We start from the raw sequence: 23,072 nt of genomic DNA on the forward strand, positions 1-23,072 counted from the left end.
CCAGTAAGATACTTCTTCAAGATGTTCGGCTGAGGATAATTTTCTGCTGAACCCTTTCTTTGACTGATTATTCTTGCACAATAGTCCACGGACATTGTATTAACTCTCATATGGATTTTAAGCTTTGATGGTCGAGACACAATCAATCACGTTTTTGAAGAACTAGGCTCACGTTAGTTTGAATTTTGTTTGGTTTAATTTTAGATTCATGAATACCGACTTACTGTGTGTTCTTTTAATGTGATGAAAACCGATTCGATTTCTGCTTTGATTAAACATGGACAACCACCTTGTTAATAGGACTTTTAAATCAGTTTAGTGAACTGCGAGGTGCGGTTGTGTAGGATGGAACTGCAAATGATTAAACCGAAGATAGACACAAAATGCTGGAGTGACTTTAGTCAGAGGGTGGTGAACCTGCCACAGAAGGCTGTGGAGGCCAAGTCAATGGATATATTTTTAAGGCAGAGATGCTGCCTGTCCCACTGAGTTACTCCAGCATTTTGTGTCTACCTTCGATTTAAACCAGTATCTGCAGTTCTTTCCTACACACAGCTAAATTTTTGATTGGTACGGGTGTCAGCGGTTCTGGGGAGAAGGCAGGAGAATGGGGTTTGGAGGGAGAGATAGATCAGCTATGAGTGAAGGCGGAGTAGACTTGATGGGCCGAATGGCCTAATTCTGCTCCTTTCACTTATGATCTCAGCAGGTCAAGCAGCATCTCTGGAAAAAAGGAAGAGGTGACGTTTTGGGTTGGGACCCGTCTTCAGACTGGAACTCAGGGGAAAGGGAAACTAGAGATGTAGACAGTGATGCAGAGGGATAAAGAGCAGCAGTATTGAATTGCAGAAGGGGAAAGCTGATTTAAACTCACACATCATGAGGATAATCAGCATTCCTGACCACGAGAAGGGGCGGATGGATGATCAACCAAGTCTCCCATTTGATGGTATCAACACTCCACCTGGAAAGAGTCACCTGACCCCCCCCCCCCCCCCCCCTCCCTCCAGTTAAACTCTCAGCTTTCTCTGACAAAACCCTAACCATAACCCAACCTGACTTCAAACAAGACTGGTAGCTGTGGGCAAGGTTGTTAAAAGTCTTTGAACAATACATCATAGATCACACACAGACAGGGGGTGATAGAAAGATAACAGATGGTAAAGATTTATGGCATATTGCAGCACATTGATTGATTATTTTCCGCATCAGTACAAAGCTTTATTATGTGAATGTGATAGATGTGAATGAGCATTAAATGTTTGTACGCTTTAGACTTTAGAGAACCAGCGTGGAAACAGGCCCCTCACCTCACCAAGTCCCGGCCGACCAGCGATCACCCCGTACACTATCACTAGCCGACACTCTAGGGACAATGTTCAATTTTTATCAAAGCCAATTAACCTACAAACCTGTATGTCTTCAGAGTGTGGGAGCACTTGGAGAAAACCCATGCGGCCACACGAACAAACTTCATACAGAGAGCACCCGTAGTCAGGATCAAACCCGGGTCTCTGGAGCTGTAAGGCAGCAACTCTACCGCTGCGCCACTGTATAGCTCTTGTTACCCGTTATCTGTGCACTGTGGACAGCTTGATTGTATTCATGTATAATCTTTTCCTTGACTGGATAGCACTTATACAAAATCTTTTCACTGTACCTGTACACTCTCCACTGCACACATGACAATAACAAACTGAACTAAATGTGTGAAACATAGAACAGTGGATAGACACAAAATGGTGGAGTAACTCAGAGGGACAGGCAGCATCTCTGGAGAGAAGGAATGGGCGACGTTTCAGGTCGAGACCCTTCTTCAGAGTCTCGACCCGAAGAAGGGTCTCAACCCAAAACGTCACCCATTCCTTCTCCCCAGAGATGCTGCCTGTCCCGCTGAGTTACTCCAGTTTTTTGTGTCTATCTTCGGTTTATCTATGGGCGGCACGGTAGCGCAGCGGTAGAGTTGCTGCTTTACAGCGAATGCAGCGCCGGAGACTCAGGTTCGATCCTGACTATGGGTGCTGCACTGTAAGGAGTTTGTACGTTCTCCCCGTGACCTGCGAGGGTTTTCTCTGAGATCTTCGGTTTCCTCCCACACTCCAAAGACGTACAGGTATGTAGGTTAATTGGCTGGGTAAATGTAAAAATTGTCCCTAGTGGGTGTAGGATAGTGTTAATGTGCGGGGATCGCTGGGCGGCACGGACTTGGTGGGCAGAAAAGGCCTGTTTCCGGCTGTATATATATGATATGATATAGGAACCGTAGAGCACAAGAGGAGGCCCACAATGTATAATATAATAGTAATATTATGCATACATTTTATTTGTCACAGGGTCAACGATACAATGAAATGTATTTGACAAGACAACGGGTCACCTCAGCAGTAATATTCCAAGGATAAATAAGATTTTTAAAATGACGTTAGTAAGGTAAAAAGACAATATTAAAAATAGGTAAAAAGACAATATTAAAATAATCAACGTATATGATGTGAAATGTGTTTATGAGTTCAGAAGCCTGATGTCCTGATGGTAGAAACTGTTCTTAAGTCTGGTGGTACGTGCAGCCATACTCCTGTATCGTCTGCCTGACGGTAACAAGGAGAACAGCCTGCGTGCTGGGTGGCTGTGGTCCTTGATGATGCTGCGTGCCTTCCGCAGGCACCGCCGGTAGAGAATGTCCTGAATGGGCGGGAGACAGTTGCCAGTGATGTGCTGTGCCGTCTTCACCACTCTCCGTAGTGATTTGTGGCTGTGGGCAGAACAGTTCCCGTACCAGACTGTAATGCAGCCCGTCAGCAGCAGGCTCTCGATGGTGCATCTGTAGAAGTTTGTGAGGATGCTGGCGTTCATGCCAAACTTCCTCAGTCTTCTCAGGAAAAAGAGCCGCTGGTTGGGCCTTCTTTGTTATTGTGTCCATGTGCAGTGTCTGTGCTGAACATGTACTCAGGTTAAACTAAACTCCTCTGCCAGCACGTGGCCCATTGCCCTCCATTCACTGCTCATCCATGCGCCTATCTAAGAGCCTCATAAACAGCACGATGATATCTGCCTCCACCTCCACCCGTGGCAGTGCTTGCCATGGCACCCACCACTGCCCATGCAAAAAAAACCATGCCCGCACAACTCTATTAAACTTTACCCCTCTCTCCTGTCAGTGATGGGGCCCCCATCACTGAATATAAACATTATTCGTATCTCCATGGTTGAACACTGCCTTTAAATGTAGTGATTTTGGAAACGAGTGATTTGCCATTGAGATTTTCTTTTGATCTCGCAAAGTTAACATGCGTTTCGTTTAATGTCGCGTGTACCGAGGTAAGGTCAAAAGGTCGTAAGGGATAGGAGTATAATTCGGCCATTCGGCCCATCATGTCTACTCCGCCATTCAATCACGGCTGATCCACCTCTCCCTCCTAACCCCAATCTCCGGCCTTCTCCCCATAATCTCTGACACCCGTTCTGATCAAGAATCCATCTATGACGGCTTTAAAACTACCCAGACAGCCTCCACAGCCTTCTGTAGGCAAAGAATTCCACAGATTCACCACAGTGAATAGCTTTGTGTTGCGTGCTGGCCAGTCAGCGGAAGGACAATCAATACATGATTACAATCATCCCATCACAGTGTTATAGATACATGAAGAGAATAACATTGAGAGCCAGATAAAGTCCAGTAAAGTCCAATTAAAGATAGTCTGAGGGTCTAGTTGCTGATAGGATGGTTCAGTTGCCTGATAACAGCTGGGAAGAAACTGTCCCTGAATCTGGAGCTGTGCATTTTCACACTTCTGTACCTCACGAGCAGTAATAGACAATAGACAATAGACAATAGGTGCAGGAGTAGGCCATTCAGCCCTTCGAGCCAGCACCGCCATTCAATGCGATCATGGCTGATCACTCTCAATCAGTACCCCGTTCCTGCCTTCTCCCCATAACCCCTCACTCCGCTATCCTTAAGAGCTCTATCCAGCTCTCTCTTGAAAGCATCCAACGAACTGGCCTCCACTGCCTTCTGAGGCAGAGAATTCCACACCTTCACCACCCTCTGACTGAAAAAGTTCTTCCTCATCTCCGTTCTAAATGGCCTACCCCTTATTCTCAAACTGTGGCCCCTTGTTCTGGACTCCCCCAACATTGGGAACATGTTATCTGCCTCTAATGTGTCCAATCCCCTAATTATCTTATATGTTTCAATAAGATCCCCCCTCATCCTTCTAAATTCCAGTGTATACAAGCCCAATCGCTCCAGCCTTTCAACATACGACAGTCCCGCCATTCCGGGAATTAACCTAGTGAACCTCCGCTGCACGCCTTACAGCGCTGGAGTCCTGGGTTCAATCCCAACTATGGGTGCTGTGTGTACGGAGTTTGTACGTTCTCCTGGTGACTGCGTGTTTTTTTCCCCCTGAGATCTTCGGTTTCCTCTCACACTCCAAAGACGCACAGGTTTGCAGGTTAATCGGATTGGTACAAGACGTAAATTGTCCCCTAGTGTGTGCAGGGGAGCGTTAATGTGCGGGGATCGCTGGTCGGCGCGGACTTGGTGGGCCAGGCTGTATCTCTAAACTAAACTAAACATTGTCCCCTTTAGACTTTAGAGAAACGTGCGTATTTAGCATAGTTTGCGTCATTCACTTCTTCTGGTGCAATCACTAAACATTCCTATCAAAGGTATCACAAAATGCTGGAGTAACCCAGCGGGTCAGGCAGCATCTCAGGAGAGAAGGAATGGGTGGCATTTCGGGTCGAGACCCTTCCTGAGACTGTCAGGGGAGGGGGCGGGTGTCCCGCTGAGATACTCCAGCTTTTTGTGCTACCTTCGATTTGTACCGGCATCTGCAGTTATTTTCCAACAAAACATTCCTGTCATTTCATTAGGGGAAGAGTTTACAGGTGAGTGTTTAACGGCAAGAGCAAGGGGAAGCTCATCAGACCAGCTGCTCCCACTCACCATCTCCTCAGGCACCTGGGCCGACATTACACCTCAGCCTTTGCAATGTTAATGGGAGTTTGATTTATGATATTCATGGAGGGATCTCCCAACGAGGTGGGTCGTTGAGCTCGTTAAGGAGCGTGCTCCATTTGAAACCGCATTCTGTGCAGATTCCAAAATAACTTACTCAGAAATAAACCTGTAAACTTCGAGAACTTCTGATCCTAATCACAGCATGTTCCTGCATGTGCCTCTTAATTACACATAAACTATGTACCCAAGTCAAACGTACATGAGAAAAAAATTGGACAAGGTTCTAAATTGAAATTTAGCCATTTAGAACGGAGATGAGGAAGAACTTTTTCAGTCAGAGAGTGGTGAAGGTGTGGAATTCTCTGCCTCAGAAGGCAGTGGAGGCCAGTTCGTTGGATGCTTTCAAGAGAGAGCTGGATTGAGCTCTTAAGGATAGCGGAGTGAGGAGGTATGGGGAGAAGGCAGGAACGGGGTACTGATTGAGAGTGATCAGCCATGATCGCATTGAATGGCGGTGCTGGCTCGAAGGGCTGAATGGCCTACTCCTGCACCTATTGTCTATTGTCTATTGAAATAAAAGTTGCTTTGTCTTTCTGCAATTGGCATTTACGTTTTGAGAACATGATGAGATATCTCAAAAGGGCACAAAGTGCTGGAGTAACTCAGCAGGTCAGGCGGCATCTCTGGAGGACATGGGTAGGTGACGTTTCAGGTCGAGACCCTTCTTCAGGCATGCCTCAGAAGATAGACACAAAATGCTGGAGTAACACAGCGGGTCAGGCAACATCTCTGGAGAAAAGGAATGGGTGACGTTTCGGGTCGAGACCCTTCAGCATCTCTGGAGAACATGGACTTTGTCCCGCCCCCACCCCTGACATCAGTCTGAAGAAGGGTCTCGACCCGAAAGGTCACCCATTCCTTCTCTCCCGAGATGCTGCCTGACCCGCTGAGTTACTCCAGAATTTTGTGTCTACCAACTATTGGAATATGGGTTAGGTTTAGTACAGATGTGTGAATACACACACACACACACCTCCAGTAGAAGGGTCTCGGCTCGAAACGTCACCCATTCCTTCTCTCCAGAGATGCTGCCCGTCCCGCTGAGTTACTCCAGCATTGTGTGTCTGTCTCCAGATTCAGGAACAGTTTCTTCCCAGCTGTTATCAGGCAACTGAACCATCCATTCAACAACTAGAGAGCGGTCCTGACATCCCATCTACCTCATTGGAGACCCTCAGATTATCTTTAATTGGACTTTACCTTGCACTAAACGTTACACCTTTATCTGAACGCTGTGGACGGCTCGATTGCAATCATGTTTAGTCTGACAGCACGCGACACAAAAGCTTTTCACTGTACCTCCGTACACATGACGACCAACTGAACTAAAATTATTGTAAAGATCAGTCCGAAGAAGGGTCTCGACCCAACATGTCACCCATCCCTTCTCTCCAGAGATGCTGCCTGTCCCGATGAGTTACTCCAGCATTTTTGTGTCTGTCTTCGATTTAAACCAGCGTCTGCAGTTCCTTCCTACACATAAAATTATTGTCACTTGTGCAATGCTTTGTTTTGCATGGGATCCAAACAGAGCAGATAACATTGCACCTAAATACAATCAAGTCAAACTCCGGTAGAGCAAAGGGGAAGATGCAGGGTGCAGAATATGTGTTTGTTTGTACGTTACCTGTGTTTTCTTTGGTTCAATGTTTTCTTTTTAAACTTGTTTTTTTTAACTTGCCTGAAACAAAACTAAAAAGCCAAGATTCATTCACGATAACACTAATGCTTTTAGATGTTAGTGGTCAATGCTGTGGTCAATGCTGTGGTCAATACTGTGATCAATACTGTGGTCAATACTGTGATCAATACTGTGATCAATACTGTGGTCAATTCTGTGGTCAATACTGCTACTTAAACAAAACTTCGAGGGTTTTTTTCACAGTGGACCCTGGTAATGTACTAAAAAGATTTGTTAGTAGGGAAGAACTTGCTGAGCAAAAGGATCTACCTGAGGTGGGTCCGATTATCCGCTGGTCTTGGCACTTCCCAAGTTCCTGCAATAAATATCTGGCGTCTTCCTCACGCTGTAAAATCACACCGGTCCTCTCTCGGTGACAGCCCGATGCACTTCACAAGCGTTGAGACGCAGATTGACCAGGCAGATTATCACTCAAAGCTGCGATTTCCAGGGGTGTGTCGTTCAATGATGTTAACCGTAGATCTGCCCCCCCCCCCCCCCCCCTGCCTGACTTGCCAACTCCACTGATTAACCCTTGCAACGCTTACCCAACCGAATGTCCCAGTCCCAATTGTTTCACAAATCCAATGGCAGAAGCGAAGCTCAACAGACAGCGTTGGAGTTCAGAAATTCCAGGCAAATACATATTAAAAGCTCTGCTCAAATAAGAGTGTCAAACCCTTTCAATCACACGGTTGAAATAATGACATCATGCGTTGCAAGTGTTTCCCGATGTTGACACTGTTCATGAGAACGAGTTTGGACAGGTCTTTCAGTCAGTCAGTCCCCAGTAAAGCCAGCGAGTCGGATGGGATGCTTCTAGGCACAGAATGCTGGAGTAACTCAGCGGGTCAGGCAGCATCTCTGGAGAGAAGGAATGGGTGGCGTTTCAGGGTCGAGACCCTTCTTCAGAGTGAGAGTCAGGGGAGATGGAGGCACAGAGATAAGGAAGTGTAGGGAAATAACTGCAGATTCTGGTTCAAATCGAAGGTAGACACAGAATGCTGGAGTAACTCAGCATCTCAGGAGAGAAGGAATAGGTGGTGTTCTGCCTGACCCGTTGAGTTACTCCAGCAGTTTGTGTCTACCAGAGATAAGGAAGGGTAAGGTGTGAAAACGAGAGACATCGAAGGAGATGCTGATCCAAGGATAATGAGGAATAGATCATTGTTAGCTAGGAGAAGTTGATAACGAACCATACAGAGTTAACATTTAAAATTTAGATAAAATGCAATCAATGATGAACGTGAAGACTCAATGAAGAAGGGCCTCAACTCAAAACGTCACCTTCTCTCCAGAGATGCTGCCTGCCCCGCTGAGTTACTCCAGCATTTTGTGTCTATCTTTGGTATAAGTCGAGCATCTGCAGTTCCTTCCTGCACATTTGGGCAGTTTATACATGTGACTATCTAGACGATGCAAGGAAGTGATTACTGTTTGAGTCAACGGCAATTGGTGAGGCTGTCGCAGTAATTAAACCACACCAGCACAACCTGATATTTATTGTCTTCAAGCACTTCAGTTGGTGATTCGTAAACATATATATATATATATTTTTTTTTAATTGCTGATTGGGCAGTTCTGAACGTTAAGGGGGTATGGGGAGAAGACAGGAACGGGGTACTGATTGAGAATGACCAGCCATGACCACATTGAATGGCGGTGCTGGCTCGAAGGGCCGAATGGCCTCCTCCTGCACCTATTGTCTATTAGCATGGACTTTAAGTGCCCATTCATGTCGATGAGAAAACTTGAAATGTCACCATCAATGTGGAAGTGTCACAGACTGGAGGGCATGGCTGCAAGGACAATAGAGATAGTTTGAAGGAGATGTGCAGAACAAGTTTTTTTTACGCGGAGAATAAGTTTATCATTTAAAAATTTTGCTTTGGGCCAATCGATGTATTCAAGAGAGCGTAGGATTTAGTTCTTAGGGCTAACGGAATCAAGGGAAATGGGGAGAAAGTAGGAACGGGGCACTGATTCTGGATGATCAGCCATGATTAGCTGGCTCGAAGGGCTGAATGGCCATCTCCTGCACCTATTTTCTATGTCCTTCAGATCAGGTCAGGTTATTGACTATTGAGACTGGAAATCTCCTATAATTTTAATTCTGGTTTACAGATGTTTATTTCCATTTATCTGTTCATTAAAGCCAATTGCACATTTACCACATGCATTTAAAGATTACATTTTCAATGCCGCTCACCTGTGATGTCTTACATTAGAAAATCAAAATTATTTTCATTTTTATATAATCAACACTCGCCTACACACACTAGGGACAGTTTACACTTATACCCAAGTCAATTAACCTACACAACTGTACGTCTTTGGAGTGTGGGAGGAAACCGAGGATCTTGCAGAAAACCCACGCGGGTCACGGGGAGAACGTACAAACTCCGTACAGACAGCGCCCGTAGTCGGGATCGAACCCGGGTCTCTGGTGCTGCAAGCGCTGAAAGGCAGCAACTCTACCGCTGTAGAATTAAAATTAATTTTGTTCTCATAAAATATAACTGTCACATCCAAGTGACACAGTAAAGAATCTACAACCAGAGTTGTTAACGTTAAGATGTTCCTTAATTCCTGTTGGAGTTCTGGTGAACAAAGCAAGCTCTGAATCCACACGGTTCTCTCTCCCTCTCTCCCTCTCTCCCTCTCCCCCTCTCCCCCTCTCCCCCTCTCCCCCTCTCCCCCTCTCTCCCTCTCTCCCTCCCTCCCAGTTTAAGTCTCCTCTATGCTTTGTCTCTCTGTTTGACTCCCCCTTAAATCACAGATGCTGCCTGACCCATCGAGTTCCTCCAGCTGTTTGTTATCCACTCTACATTCCAGCATCTGCAGTCTCTTGTGTCTCTCTCTCAAATCTATTGACCAATTGCGCAATGTTCTGATTTGAAAGTCACGGCCTAAAAAGAGATGCAGCACAAAAACAAGCCCTTTGGCCCATCGAAGAAATAAGCCCCTTTCCCATCAGCCGTAACTACCCATTTACACCAATCCTGCATTAACCCCAGATTTATTCTCACCAACTTTTTAGATTTAGATTTAGAGATACAGCGCGGAAACAGGCCCTTCGGCCCACCGAGTCCGCGCCGCCCAGCGATCCCCGCACATTAACACTATCCTACACCCACTAGAGACAAATTTTTTTACATTTACCCAGTCAATTAACCTACAAACCCGTACGTCTTTGGAGTGTGGGAGGAAACCGAAGATCTCGGAGAAAACCCACGCAGGTCACGGGGAGAACGTACAAACTCCGTACAGACGGCGCCCACAGTCGGGATCGAACCTGAATCTCCGGCGCTGCATTCGCTGTAAGGCAGCAGCTCTACCGCTGCGCCACCGTGCCCACTGACACGCGAGGGGCATTATCCGTTGACCAAGTAACCTAACAATAGCGGCGCGGTGGCCAAGCGGTAGAGTTGCTGCTGCCTTACAGCACTTACAGCGCCAGAGACCCAGATTCGATCCTGACTACAGGTGCTTGTCTGTACGGAGTTTGTACGTTCCCTCCAAGGCCTGCGTGGGTTTTCTCTGAGAACTTCGGTTTCCTCCAAAGTGTACGTTAATTGGCACATGAACTTATGAAACCAGAGCACCTGGAGAAAACCCATACGATCACTGGGAAAACGGGCAAACTCCACACAGGCAGCACCCGTAGTTAGGATCGAAACTGGGTCTCTGGTGCTGCGAGGTGTGGAATTTCCCCGGGTGCTCTGGTTTCCTCTCGCACTCCAAAGACGTACAGGATGGTAGGTTAATTGGCCTAAAATAAGGATAGGATAGTTCTGGGTAGTTAGGATAGTTCTGGTGTACAGGGTGATCGCTGGTCGGCGCGGGCTCGCTGGGCCTGTTTCTGTGATGTATCTCTGAACTAAACTAAACTAAAACCTTAATGGACTTGACATCTACAACCTTGTGGATTTGTTTCAGTAAAATCTCCAAGGGACTAAATCCAAACTTGATCCAAGAAAAAGTCGTAGTGAGATTTTTGCCGTGGGTGGCCGTGGACTGAATCTCCTCATCCCAGATCAAAGGAATAAGCCTGGAAGATTTTCAAGGCCTTGTTTTTTAAGAACATCGGTCAGTGCTTGTTCACAGTTCTCCCTCCCACTGTTCCTCTGAGTCTGTTCCCACAGTATTCCAAAATGTGAGAAATGTCTTGGAAGTATATTAAAGTTTGTTCCCTCCCCAAAGCTGTCAAAGAGGGAGTTCGAACTTACGCAACGTGGAAAAGTTCAGCACAGAACTTGCCCTTTTGGCAAACAATGTCCGTGCCGGACACGATGCCAAGAGAAACTAGTCTCACCTGCCTGCGCGTGACCCACCCCTCCATTCCCTGCATGTCCAAGTGCCTGTTGAAAAGCCTGTTAGACGCCACTATCGTATCTGCCTCCACCACCATCCCAGGCAGCAGGTTCCAGCCACCCGCCACTCTGTGTAAACTTACTCCACCCGCACATTTCCTTTAAACGTTGCCTCTCTCACCTTCTAGCTACGCATTCTACTCTTCCTTATTTCCACCCTGTCCACCCAATTTGTTCCTCATAATTTCATATACTTTCATCAGGTCTCCCCCTCAATCTCTGACGTCCCAGTGAAAACAATCTAAGTCTACCCAACAATGGACAATAGGTAATAGGCCCTTCGAAGCCAGCACCACCATTCACTGCGATCATGAATGATCATCCACAATCAGTACCCCGTTCCCGCCTTCTCCCCATATCATTAAGAGCTCTATCTAGCTCTCTCTTGAAAGCATCCAGTGAATTGGCCTCCACTGCCTTCTGAGGCAGAGAATTCCACAGATTTACAACTCTCTGACTGAAATGGTTTTTCCTCATCTCCGTTCTAAATGGCCTACCCCTTATTCTTAAACTGTGGCCCCTGGTTCTGCACTCCCCCTTTCCGTATACTGTAGCTAATACCCTCGGGCAATTCAGGCAGCATTCTGGTAACAACCTTTACTGCACCCTCTCCAAAGCCTCCTCATTCACGTGAAGGTTCCATCAGTGAAGGCAAGACTACATTGAAAATGTACAACAGTCTCTGACTAGTGCTATTATATCTTAAATTAGAAAACAAAGGGACGCCATAATATCGACAGCAAGATTATTTTGATAAAGGAGAGGAACTGCGTTTCCTTGAAAACATAAGAAACTGCAGATGCTGATTTATCTAAAAAAAATACACAAAGTGCTGGAGTAACTCAACGGCTCAGGCAGCATCTCTGGAGAACATGAAAAGTCGGCACCCTTCTTCAGATTGATTGCAGTGGGGAGGAGAGGGGGGAAAGCTGGAAGAGAGGAGGGGCAGGACATAGCCTGGCAAGTGACAGGTGGAGACTGAGTGATAGGTGGAGACTGAGTGATAGGTGGGTGCTGAGTGATAGGTGGGTGCTGAGTGATAAGTGGATGCTGGGTGATAAGTGGATGCTGAGTGATAGGTGGGTGCTGAGTGATAGGTGGATGCTGTGGGAGTTTCTGATGGGCAGATGGTTGGAAAAAGGCCAGAGATAAACTATGATCTCCAGGGATAGGCACACAAAAGCTGTAGTAACTCAGCGGGACAGGCAGTATCTCTGGAGAGATGGAATGGGTGACGTTTCAGGTCGAGACCCTTCTCCTCGACCTCAAGCATCACCCATTTCTTCTCTCCAGAGACGCTGCCTGTCCCGTTGAGTCACTCCAGCATTTTGTGTCTATCTTCGGTTTAAACCAGCATCTGCAGTTCCTTCCTACACATGATGTTCCCCAGAGAACAATGGTTACCTGACATTTCAGGTCGAGACCCTTCACCAGACTGATGCACCTACCTGTTCAGAGTTGTAGGGGATGGAAAGTATTCACGTTGGTGCGGTATAGTTATGTGGTAGTGTGAGAGAGAAATTCCATTGAATTTTGAAAGAAACTGGTTAAAACTAAATTCTAACCCACTCCATGTTCAAATAAGCAAGGATTGTCTTCTGTGGTGACTTGAAAACTTGGAGCAGAACCAATCTTCCAATTTTCCGTTTCAGTGACATAGTGACCTTAGTGCTTCCGAATTGGCTTCGACCCAACGTACTTGAGGAGAGGGGGACGGAAGGGGGGAGAGGGGGGGGGGAAGGGGGGAGAGGGGGAGGGGTGAGAGGGGGGGAAGGGGCTAATAACATTTTGTCAAGTGTCACATTCCAACAAAGGTCACTGTGGAGATGCTGGTTTAAACCGAAGATAGACACAAAATCCCAACAAAATAGCTGAGTTTATACAGAGATGCTTAAATGAATCTGCAAAATGTACAAATCTGGCTGCTCAGGATTCGGCTGACTTTGAAAAAGTTGGCCGTGTGGACGAACATAGCAGCTGTCAATATAATACACGTGCCTCAATCATGAGGGACAAACGACATCATTATATACATCTCAGAAAAAAATTAATGCAGGCAAAATGCTTTCCAGCAATGGAATATCAACATAGAATTTCACAGTCAGTTACAGCAGTGCACAATGAATGACATTTAAAGGAAAAATGATAACTATGTTTATGCTGCTAAGATCTTCAGCGCTGATTTCTAGGCATATGGTATTTGAAACTGCTTTGATTTCTGAGATTTACTAAAGAGATCAGGCAGCGTTTTGATTAACCACGCATGATGTTCATCATTCAATCATCTCCATCACCTCCATCACCAGTGTTCGCGGTCCTGTCATGATTATGTTGCTGACGGTTTTATAGTCCAGTTGCATTACTTGCATGCTGTTCACGGAAACAACAAACTGTCGGACCTGGCGTAGAACAGAAAACAGTTGTTTTTTAAAAGTATGCACGAAATAATGCAAAATGCACACTGCGTGACAACTAGTGCCTTGAGTAAATATCACCCGCAGATTGCCCTGGACTTGCCACATCGAACCAATGGCCAAGAAAGCACACCGACGCCTCTACTTCCTTAGAAGGCTTCGGAAGTTTGGCATGTCCCCACCAACCCTCACCGGCTTCTACAGATGGGCCGCAGAAAGCATCTTTTTAAATCGGGATGCATCTCAGCAGGGTTTGGGAAAGGCTCCATGCAGGACCGCAAGAAATGGCAAAGAATTGTGGACGCAGCCCAGAGCATCACGCAAACCTACCTCCCTTCCATCGACTCCAACTACACCTCAGGCTGCCTCGACAAGGCCAGCAGCATCATCATGGACCGGTCTCACCCCGGCCACTCCTCCCCTCTCCATCAGGCAAGAAGCACAGAAGTGTGAAAACGCACACCTCCAGATTCAGGGACAGTTTCTTCCCAGGCAACTAAACCATCCTATCACCAACTAGAGAGCGGTCTTGAGCTACCATCTACCTCGTTGGAGATCTTCAGACTATCTTTAATCGGAGTTTACTGGACTTTATCTTGCACTAAACATTATTCCCTTCATCCTGTATCTGTACACTGTGGACAGCTTGATTGTAATCATGTATAGTCTTACCACTGACTGGATAACACGCAATGATAAAGCTTTTCACTGTTACACGTGACAATAAACTAAACCCACTCGGTACACGTGACAATAAACTAAATTAAACTAAAGGCCCAAGTCATCTGAGTTTGGTTGCCAATTTCATTAGATGGTCAATTGAAAGTATGTACATAGTTTTACTGCATTTTACTTTACAAGTTAGTTATGTGGCATTGAATTTATTATTTGCGTTGGAAGGAACAACAGATGCTGGTTTCTACCAAAGATAGACACAAAATGCTGGAGTAACTCAGCGGGTCAGGCAGCATCTCCGGAGAAAAGGACTAGGTGATATTTCAGGTCACAACCCTTCTTCAGACTGAAAGATAGAGAAGGCCAGGACAATCAGGGCCGGCAACAGATGATCTCAGGAAGTGGAGTCCATAATGGCCCATTGGTAGCTGGGGAGGATATGCTCACAACAGGGAAACAAGGATCCAAACTAGGGTTGCCAACTATCTCACTCCCAAATACGGGACAAGGTGACGTCACCGCCCCGCACCCCACGTGACCTCACCCAGCCTGCGGCCACGTGCTCCCGCTCCACCAATGGCGGCCGCCCGGGCCGGGAGGCAGGTTGCTATGCAACCTCCGACAGGCGAACACACTCGGCCCCGCTCCCCGAACACACTCCGGACACCGTCCCGGCCGACAGCGGCCCGCGGCCCTAATGCGGGACAAGGGTGGTCCCGTACGGGACAAACCAACTTAGCCCAAAATGCAGGATGTCCCTGCTAATGTGGAACAGTTGGCAACCCTAATGCAAACAGTGGAACTACTAGGACAACTAGGGTGAGGGAAGGTGGGGGGGGGGGGAGATGCAGAGGTTATGTAAACAGTAGAACTAGTTTAGTTTAGATTCGTTTAGAAATACAGCGTGAAAACAGGTCCTTTGGCCCACCGGGTCCACGCCGACCAGCGATCCCCGCGTATAAACATTATCCTGCACACACTTGGGACAATTTTTGCATTTATACCAAGCCAATTAACCTGCAAACATTTAAGTCTTTGGAGTGTGGGAGGAAACCGAAGATCTCGGAGAAAACCCACGCAGGTCACGGGGAGAACGTACAAACTCCGTACAGACAGCGCCCGTAGTCGGGATCAAACCCGGGTCTCTGGCGCTGTACGCGCTGTAAGGCGGCAACTCTACCGCTGCGCCACCGTGACCGCCCTAAATTCCACTTATTTTTTAGTTCACGTTCAAAATCCTTCTAATAATAATAATAATACATTTTATTTGTCATATGTAGGTTGGCACAGGGTCAACGGCACAATGAAATGCATTTGACAAGACAACGGGTCACCTCAGCAGTAATATTCCAAGGATAAATAAGATAAAAAATGACATTAGTAAGGTAAAAAAACAATATTAAAAATAGGTAAAAAGACAATATTAAACATAATCAACATATATGATGTGAAATGTGTTTATGAGTTCAGAAGCCTGATGTCCTGATGGTAAAAACTGTTCTTAAGTCTGGCGGTACGTGCAGCCATACTCCTGTATCGTCTGCCTGACGGTAACAAGGAGAACAGCCTGCGTGCTGGGTGGCTGTGGTCCTTGATGATGCTGCGTGCCTTCCGCAGGCACCGCCGGTAGAGAATGTCCTGAATGGCCGGGAGACAGTTGCCAGTGATGTGCTGTGCCGTCTTCACCACTCTCTGTAGTGATTTGTGGCTGTGGGCAGAACAGTTCCCGTACCAGACTGTAATGCAGCCCGTCAGCAGGCCCTCGATGGGGCATCTGTAGAAGTTTGTGAGGATGCTGGCGTTCATGCCAAACTTCCTCAGTCTTCTCAGGAAAAAGAGCCGCTGGTTGGGCCTTCTTTGTTATTGTGTCCGTGTGCAGTGTCCAGGAAAGGTCCTCAGTGATGTGCACACCGAGGCACTTAAAGCTGCTGACCCTTTCAACCTCAGCATCACCGATGTGGATGGGGAGGTGTCCACATCGGCTGTTTCTAAGAATGTGCGAGCCTTGGACGTGTTTGGAAATAGAGTGAAGTGCTTCTGGCAGCAGCAATTGCCACAGGTCTCACACTGAGAACCATCACACGATTCAGTGTGGCTTGATACAATTACTGCAATAGCAATCTTCTGACAGCAGAGGGAACAGCAGACAAGTCTGACGCAGAAATGCATGTTGAGGCGGATGATAAATCAAGTGACATTTTTTTAGAGTCGTATGGAGATCAGAGACAAGCAGCAACAGGATATCATGTGGAATACATGTGTAAACACAGTAGTCTTTTCATCACTGATTTTTCTTTTAATTCATCCTATGAAAGACACAATGAGGTGCAAGAACACTGATGGAATGACACACTGTGGGCAGTACTGATGGAATGACACACTGTGGGACAGTACTGATGGAATGACACACTGTGGGGAAGTACTGATGGAGTGACACACTGTGGGACAGTACTGATGGAATGACACACTGTGGGACAGTACTGATGGAATGACACACTGTGGGGAAGTACTGATGGAGTGACACACTGTGGGGAAGTACTGATGGAGTGACACACTGTGGGACAGTACTGATGGAATGACACACTGTGGGACAGTACTGATGGAATGACACACTGTGGGACAGTACTGATGGAGTGACACCTTGTGGGACAGTGCTGATGGAATGACACACTGAGGGGCAGTACTGATGGAATGACACACTGTGGGACAGTACTGATGTAGTGACACACTGTGGGGCAGTACTGATGGAGTGACACCCTGTGGTTCAGTACTGATGGAATGACACACTGTGGGGCAGTACTGATGGAGTGACACACTGTGGGGCAGTACTGATGGAATGACACACTATGGGACAGTACTGATGGAATGACACACTGTGGGGCAGTACTGATGGAATGACACACTGTGGGGAAGTACTGATGGAGTGACACACTGTGGGGAAGTACTGATGGAATGATACATTGTGGGGAGGTACTGATGGAGTGACACACTGTGGGACAGTACTGATGGACTGACACACAGTGGGATAGTACTGATGTAGTGACACACATAGGGTGGTACTGACGGAGTGACACACTGTCGGGAAGTATGATGAAGTGACAAACTGTGGGTTGTACTGATGAACTGACACACTCTGGGGTAGTACAGATGGACTGATTGTAGTAAGCAATTATTGTACAGAATTTAGCACAGAATTAGATGATATAGAAATATGCAGAGAGTAGAAATCTTCATTGGGCAGTTAGCATTAGCATGATGTCCAACTGCCCAGACCATGTAAAATATTAGGGGAAGCACAGTGGTGTAGCAGTAGAATTGCGGACTCACAGCGCCAGAGTCTTGGGTTCGATCCTGACTCCAGGTCCTGTCTGTGCGGAGTTTGTGCGTTCTCCCTGTGACCACGTAGGTTTCCTCTGGGTCCTCTAGTTTCCTCCGACATCCCAAAGACGTGCGGGTTTGTAGGTTAAATAAAACTTACCCTAGTGTGCAGGGAGTGGATGTAAAGGTGGGTTAATATAGGACTAGTGTGAACGGGTGATCGAGGGTCGGCATCAACTCGATGGGCTGAAGGGCCTGTATACTGTATTTCAATTGAACAATTCAATCGAAAATTCCCCCATATCAGAGACGAAAGCTTTAAATAAAGACAGCTCAAAAAAGATTTAGATTATTGAGAATATATTAAAAATAACCTAAAGGTTCTCTCAAGGTATAAACAAATAAAAACAAAGATAAAACCAGCATACTATTCTAAAAATCACTTCACTGCACTTAGTTTATCAAAACAAGTTTTGTACATGGGGCTACTTGTCTGGCTCAGTCTAGTTGATACTGGATAAATAGGCACAGCGGTAGAGTTGCTGCCTTACAGCGCCAGAGACCAGAGTATGATCCTGACTACGGGTGCTGTCTGCACGGAGCTTGTACGTTCTCCCCTTGACCTGCGTGGGTTTTCTCCGGGTGCTCCGGTTTCCTCCCACATTCCAAAGACGTGCAGATTTGTAGGTTAATTGGTTTGGTATCATTGTAAATTGGCTCTAGTGTGTATGAGTGAGTGGGGATCGCTGGTCGGCACGGACTCGGTGGGCCAAAGGGCCTGTTTCCGTGATGTATCTCTAAGCTAAACTAATAGTAAACTAATCAAGACTACAGAAAGCCTTTGGCACAACTTGCATTAATTTAATCTGAAGAATGGTCACGATCCGAAACGTCAAGTGCAAGATATGTGTCAGCACTCACTGATAGAATGTCTGAGTGATAGCCGCTGAGTTACTCCAGCATTTGGTGTCTAACATTTTAGAGGAATTACATTTGGTATCAGAGAATGAGGGAACTGAGCTGGCATTTGCTACAACTCTGCTCATTCCTCACCTGAGTTGCAGTACAAGGAAAGCATACAATTGCAGGAAGACAGAAACTGGAAAAGTTCTCGATGGACATCTCCTAGCAACTAATGCGGCAGTGACACTGAGTTGAGTGCATTACATTATTCCACCTTACCAAGCCCTGGGCAAGGTAAACAAGTCGTGCGTGTGGTTTTATGATGAATAATTCAAGGCTACGTCCTTCATTGCAGCCAACATTAAAATATTTTCAATTTAGAAACATAGAAAATAGGTGCATGAGTAGGCCATTCAGCCCTTCGAGCCAGCACCGCCATTCAATATGATCATGGCTGATCATCCAAAATCAGTACCCCGTTCCTGCTTTTCACCCATATCCCTTAATTTCTTTAGGCCGAAGAGCTAAATTTACTCTCTCTTGAAAACATCCAGTGATTTGGCCTCCACTGCCTTCTGTGGCAGAGAATTCCGCAGATTCACAACTCTCTAGGTGAAAATGTTTTACCTCATCTCAGTCCTAAATGGCCTGCCCTTTATTCTTAAACTGTGACCCCTGGTTCTGGACTCCCCCAACATGGGGAACATTTTTCCTGCATCTAGCCTGTCCAATCCCTTAAGAATTTTATATGTTTCTATAAGATTCCCGCTCAGATTTGAACTTGGAGAAATTAGCTAATAGTAAAGCTTTCATCTCCTTAATAACTTCAAAACTATTATCAGTGCAATACGTTAACTCATGATTTTACAACTCACTGTTTTTTAATCATTTCTATCTATCATTGTAACAATTCAAATAATCCCTTATACATAACATAATTTCTAGCTCGAGGATGGGCTACTAATCGTTAAATTCCATTTTTAAATCATTTCAATTGTTTATATTTTAATTTGTCTTAGTTAAGTTTTAGTTTAGAGACCCAACGTGGAAACAGGCCCTTCGGCCCATCAAGTCCACACCGATCGCCCGTTCACACTCTTCCTTCTTCGTAAGCCCTTGGCTCCTCTAGGGAGCATAGGCCATTGACAAATGTCCTCCACCTCACTCGGTTGTTGACGGTTCTTTCGAGGTCACCCCAGTTGAGCCCCCGCCCAGACATTTCTGCCTGGACACCTCTTCTAGTTCACACTAGCTCTGTATTATTCAGGAGCTTGATCGCCCCGAAGAGGAAGGCCCGACGCCGGCTACGGGAGTCAAGATCGTCCCGTCAACGGAAGGTTAGAGGCCCCCGACCGCTGGAGGACAAAGAGGGAAGAGATTGAACTGTTTTTTCGCCTTCCATCATGGTGAGGAATGTGGGAGAGTCACTGTGGTGGATGTTCATGTTAAAATGTACTTTGTGTGTCCTGTTGCTTTTTATTGTTATGACTGTGTGGCAAATGAAGTTCCGCGTATGTTGCAATACATACTTGGCTAATAAAGTATGATTGTGACTGTGATCTTGATTGTTTCCACTTTCTCATCCACTCCCTGCACACCAGGGACAATTTACAGAGGCCTGATTAACCTACGAAGTGGTCAGGTCATGCCACCTGACCTGCTGAGTTACTCCAACACTTTGTGTCTATATTGAGTACAGAAGTTGGGAGGTCATGTCACAGTTGTACATTATTTTGGTGAGGCCACATTTCGAGTCATTTTCAACCAGAAGACGCGGAGCAAACCCAATCGGTCGCAGGGGGAACGTGCAAACTCCACACAGACAGCACCCAAGGTTAGAATCGAACCTGGGTCTCTGGCGCTGTGAGGCAGCAGCTCAACCCGCTGCACCACCTGCTTTGCAGAAAACACGATGACACTGATTAAAGAGTTGAGAGGAGGGTGTGAATGGAGGGAAGGCTTACCTTAATCCCCGCCGCCGCAGCAGGTCCACCCGGGTCCACGGCCTGAACATAACATGGTCTTCCTCCTCTCACCACAAAGCCCCAGCCTACTGCATCACCCACAATCTGTAACCAAGGCAAGCAGACCGTCAACACCCAGCTTCACCCGCACTGCCCCATCTTCCAAAGCAACAGTGGCTGGTTCTGTACCATAGTGTCAGCATTCCCTTCAGCCCAATGGACAAGGCCTTGCCGCTAACTTCCACCACAACCAGAGAGCAGTGCTGAACTACTATCTACCTCTTTGAAGAGGTCTGAGGAAGGGTCTCGACCCGAAACGTCACCCATTCCTTCTCTCCCGAGATGCTGCCTGACCTGCTGAGTTACTCCAGCATTTTGTGAATAAATACCTTCGATTTGTACCAGCATCTGCAGTTATTTTCTTATACTATCTATCTACCTCTTTGATGACCCACTGCCTAACTGAACCTTGCACTAAACGTTACTCCTTTATCATGTATCTACACACTGTAAGTGGATCGATTGTAATCATGTATTGTCTTTCTACTGACTGGTTGGCACGCGACAAAGGCTTCTCACCCTACCTCGGTACACGTGACAATAAACAAAACCAAATCTAAAACTAAAACTAACAGGAAGTCCAATTCAATGCGACTATAGATGGTAGCGACCAGGACTGGACAAGTAGATGGGGTGGTCGGGAAAGCTAGCGGCACAATGGCCTTCATCGGTCGGAGTATTGAGACTCTTTAATGACTTTCAGTTTCTAGGCCCCCATTCCCCCACCTTTACTATGGATGCTCAGATATTTTAGAGTCTGAAGAAGGGTCCCAACCTGAAATGTCACCTAACCATTGCCTGACCTGCTGAGATGCTGCCTGACCTGCCGAGTTACTCCAACACCTTGTGTCTATATTGAGTACAGAAGTCGGGAGGTCATGTTACAGTTGTACATTATTTTGGTGAGGCCACATTTCGAGTATTGTGTTCCGTTTTGATCACCATGTTATAGGAAAGATCTCGTTAAGCTGGAAACGATGCTAAAAAGATTTATGAGGTGCTAAAAGGTTGATGGTTGCCAGGACTCGAGGGTCTGAGCTATAAGGAGAGGTTGAGCAGGCTAAGAATTAATCTTTGGAGTGCAGGAGGATGTGGGATTTTCTTATTGAGGTTTAGTTTAGTTTAGTTTAGAGATACAGCGTGGAAACAGGCCCTTCGGCCCACCGGGTCCGCGCCGACCAGCGATCCCCGCACATTAACATCATCCGACACACACTAGGGCCAATTTTTACATTTACCAAGCCAATTAACCTACAAACCTGCACGTCTTTGGAGTGTGGGAGGAAACCGATGATCTCGGAGAAAACCCACGCGATCACAGGGAGAACGTACAAACTCCGTACAGGCAGCACCCGTAGTTGGGATCGAACCCGGGTCTCTGGCGCTGCATTCGCTGTAAGGCAGCAATTCTAGTGCTGCGCCACCGCAGGTATATAAGACCATGTCAGGAATAGATAAATGCACAGTCTGATACCCAGAGTGGGGGAATCGAGAATCAGAGGACATAGGTTTAAGGTGAAGGGGAAAGAATTTAATAGGAACATGAGGGGCACCTTTTTTACACAAAGGGTGGTGGGTAAATAGATCAAGCTGCCAGAGGAGGTAGTTGAGGTAGGTACCTTCACAACATTTAAGAAACATTTAGACAGGTACATGGATAGGATAGGTTTAGAGTGATTTGGACCAAATGCAGCCAGATGGGACTAGTGTAGATGGGGCATGTTGGTCAGCATGGGCAAGTTGGGCCGAAGGGCCTGTATTACACTGTATGACTGTAATGTTGTAGACATAGTCATAAGCATAGATCACAGGTGCAACTTGGCTGTGCGGACAAAGATGACCCTTCTACGCAAGTCTCATTTGCTTGTGCTTGGTCCATCATTCCTTTCAGCCTTTCCTGTCCACGTCTCATGTATCCATGAATTATATACAGTATTCACTTACTGATCCACACATCAAGGTTCCGGTTATAAAGTTGTGAGCTTCCAATATTAATTTCTCCCCAACATAATAAATTTAACCCCAAAATGGATAGATCTGTGGAAGCCTTGTAGAGCAAATACATCAGGTGGAAGCTGCCAACAGTCCAAAGGCTAATGGGGTCGGGCAGGAGGTGTACTGGAAAGACGTGTGTTTGAACTTCAAGACTGCCATTTTAGGGACAACACCTGGAAAATCCAATCTTAGTCAGTTAATTAGTTTATTTAGTGTAAGGAAATAACTGCAGATGCTGGTACAAATCGAAGGTATTTATTCACAAAATGCTGGAGTAACTCAGCGGGTCAGGCAGCAACTCAGGAGAGAAGGAATGGGTGACGTTTCGGGTCGAGGCCCTTCTTCAGACTGAGAAGGGTCTCGACCCGAAACGTCACCCATTCCTTCTCTCCTGAGATGCTGCCTGACCCGCTGAGTTACTCCAGCATTTTGTGAATAAATAGTTCGTTTATTTAGTTTATTGTCACGTGTACCGAGGTAGAGTCAAAAGCTTTTGGTGCGTGCTAACCAACCTGCGGAAAGACAACACATGATTACAATCGATCCTTTTACAGTGTATCGATACATGATAAGGAAATAAGGTTTAGTGCAAGGTAAAGTCCGATCAAGGATAGTCCAAGGGTCACCAAGGAGGTAGATAGTAGTTCAGCACTGCTCTCT

At 46.3% G+C, this 23,072-nt stretch overlaps 2 protein-coding genes across 3 annotated transcripts in view; both read right to left on the reverse strand.

Moving 5' to 3' along the window:
* The window catches only part of LOC144604540 (collagen alpha-1(XIV) chain-like), a 116,632-nt gene extending 109,543 nt beyond the window's left edge, over positions 1-7,089 (reverse strand). Inside the window, 1 exon segment of the mRNA XM_078419072.1 lies at positions 6,981-7,089. The gene's annotated coding sequence lies outside the window, so the exon portion shown is untranslated.
* Positions 7,090-10,180: 3,091 nt separating this feature from the next.
* The window catches only part of LOC144604541 (DEP domain-containing mTOR-interacting protein-like), a 56,407-nt gene continuing 43,515 nt past the window's right edge, over positions 10,181-23,072 (reverse strand). The window contains exons 7-8 of one of the 2 annotated variants that reach the window (XM_078419074.1): positions 20,358-20,462; positions 10,181-13,482 (exon numbers count right to left, since the gene is read on the reverse strand). In XM_078419074.1, coding sequence (XP_078275200.1) covers positions 13,357-13,482; positions 20,358-20,462 — 231 coding nt within the window. In that variant the 3' untranslated portion in view covers positions 10,181-13,356. The remainder of the gene's footprint in view (positions 13,483-20,357; positions 20,463-23,072) is intronic. The other variant, XM_078419073.1, reaches the window with a different exon arrangement.

This window comes from Rhinoraja longicauda, chromosome 22 (genome assembly GCF_053455715.1).
Source record: "Rhinoraja longicauda isolate Sanriku21f chromosome 22, sRhiLon1.1, whole genome shotgun sequence".
Taxonomy (NCBI): domain Eukaryota; kingdom Metazoa; phylum Chordata; class Chondrichthyes; order Rajiformes; family Arhynchobatidae; genus Rhinoraja; species Rhinoraja longicauda.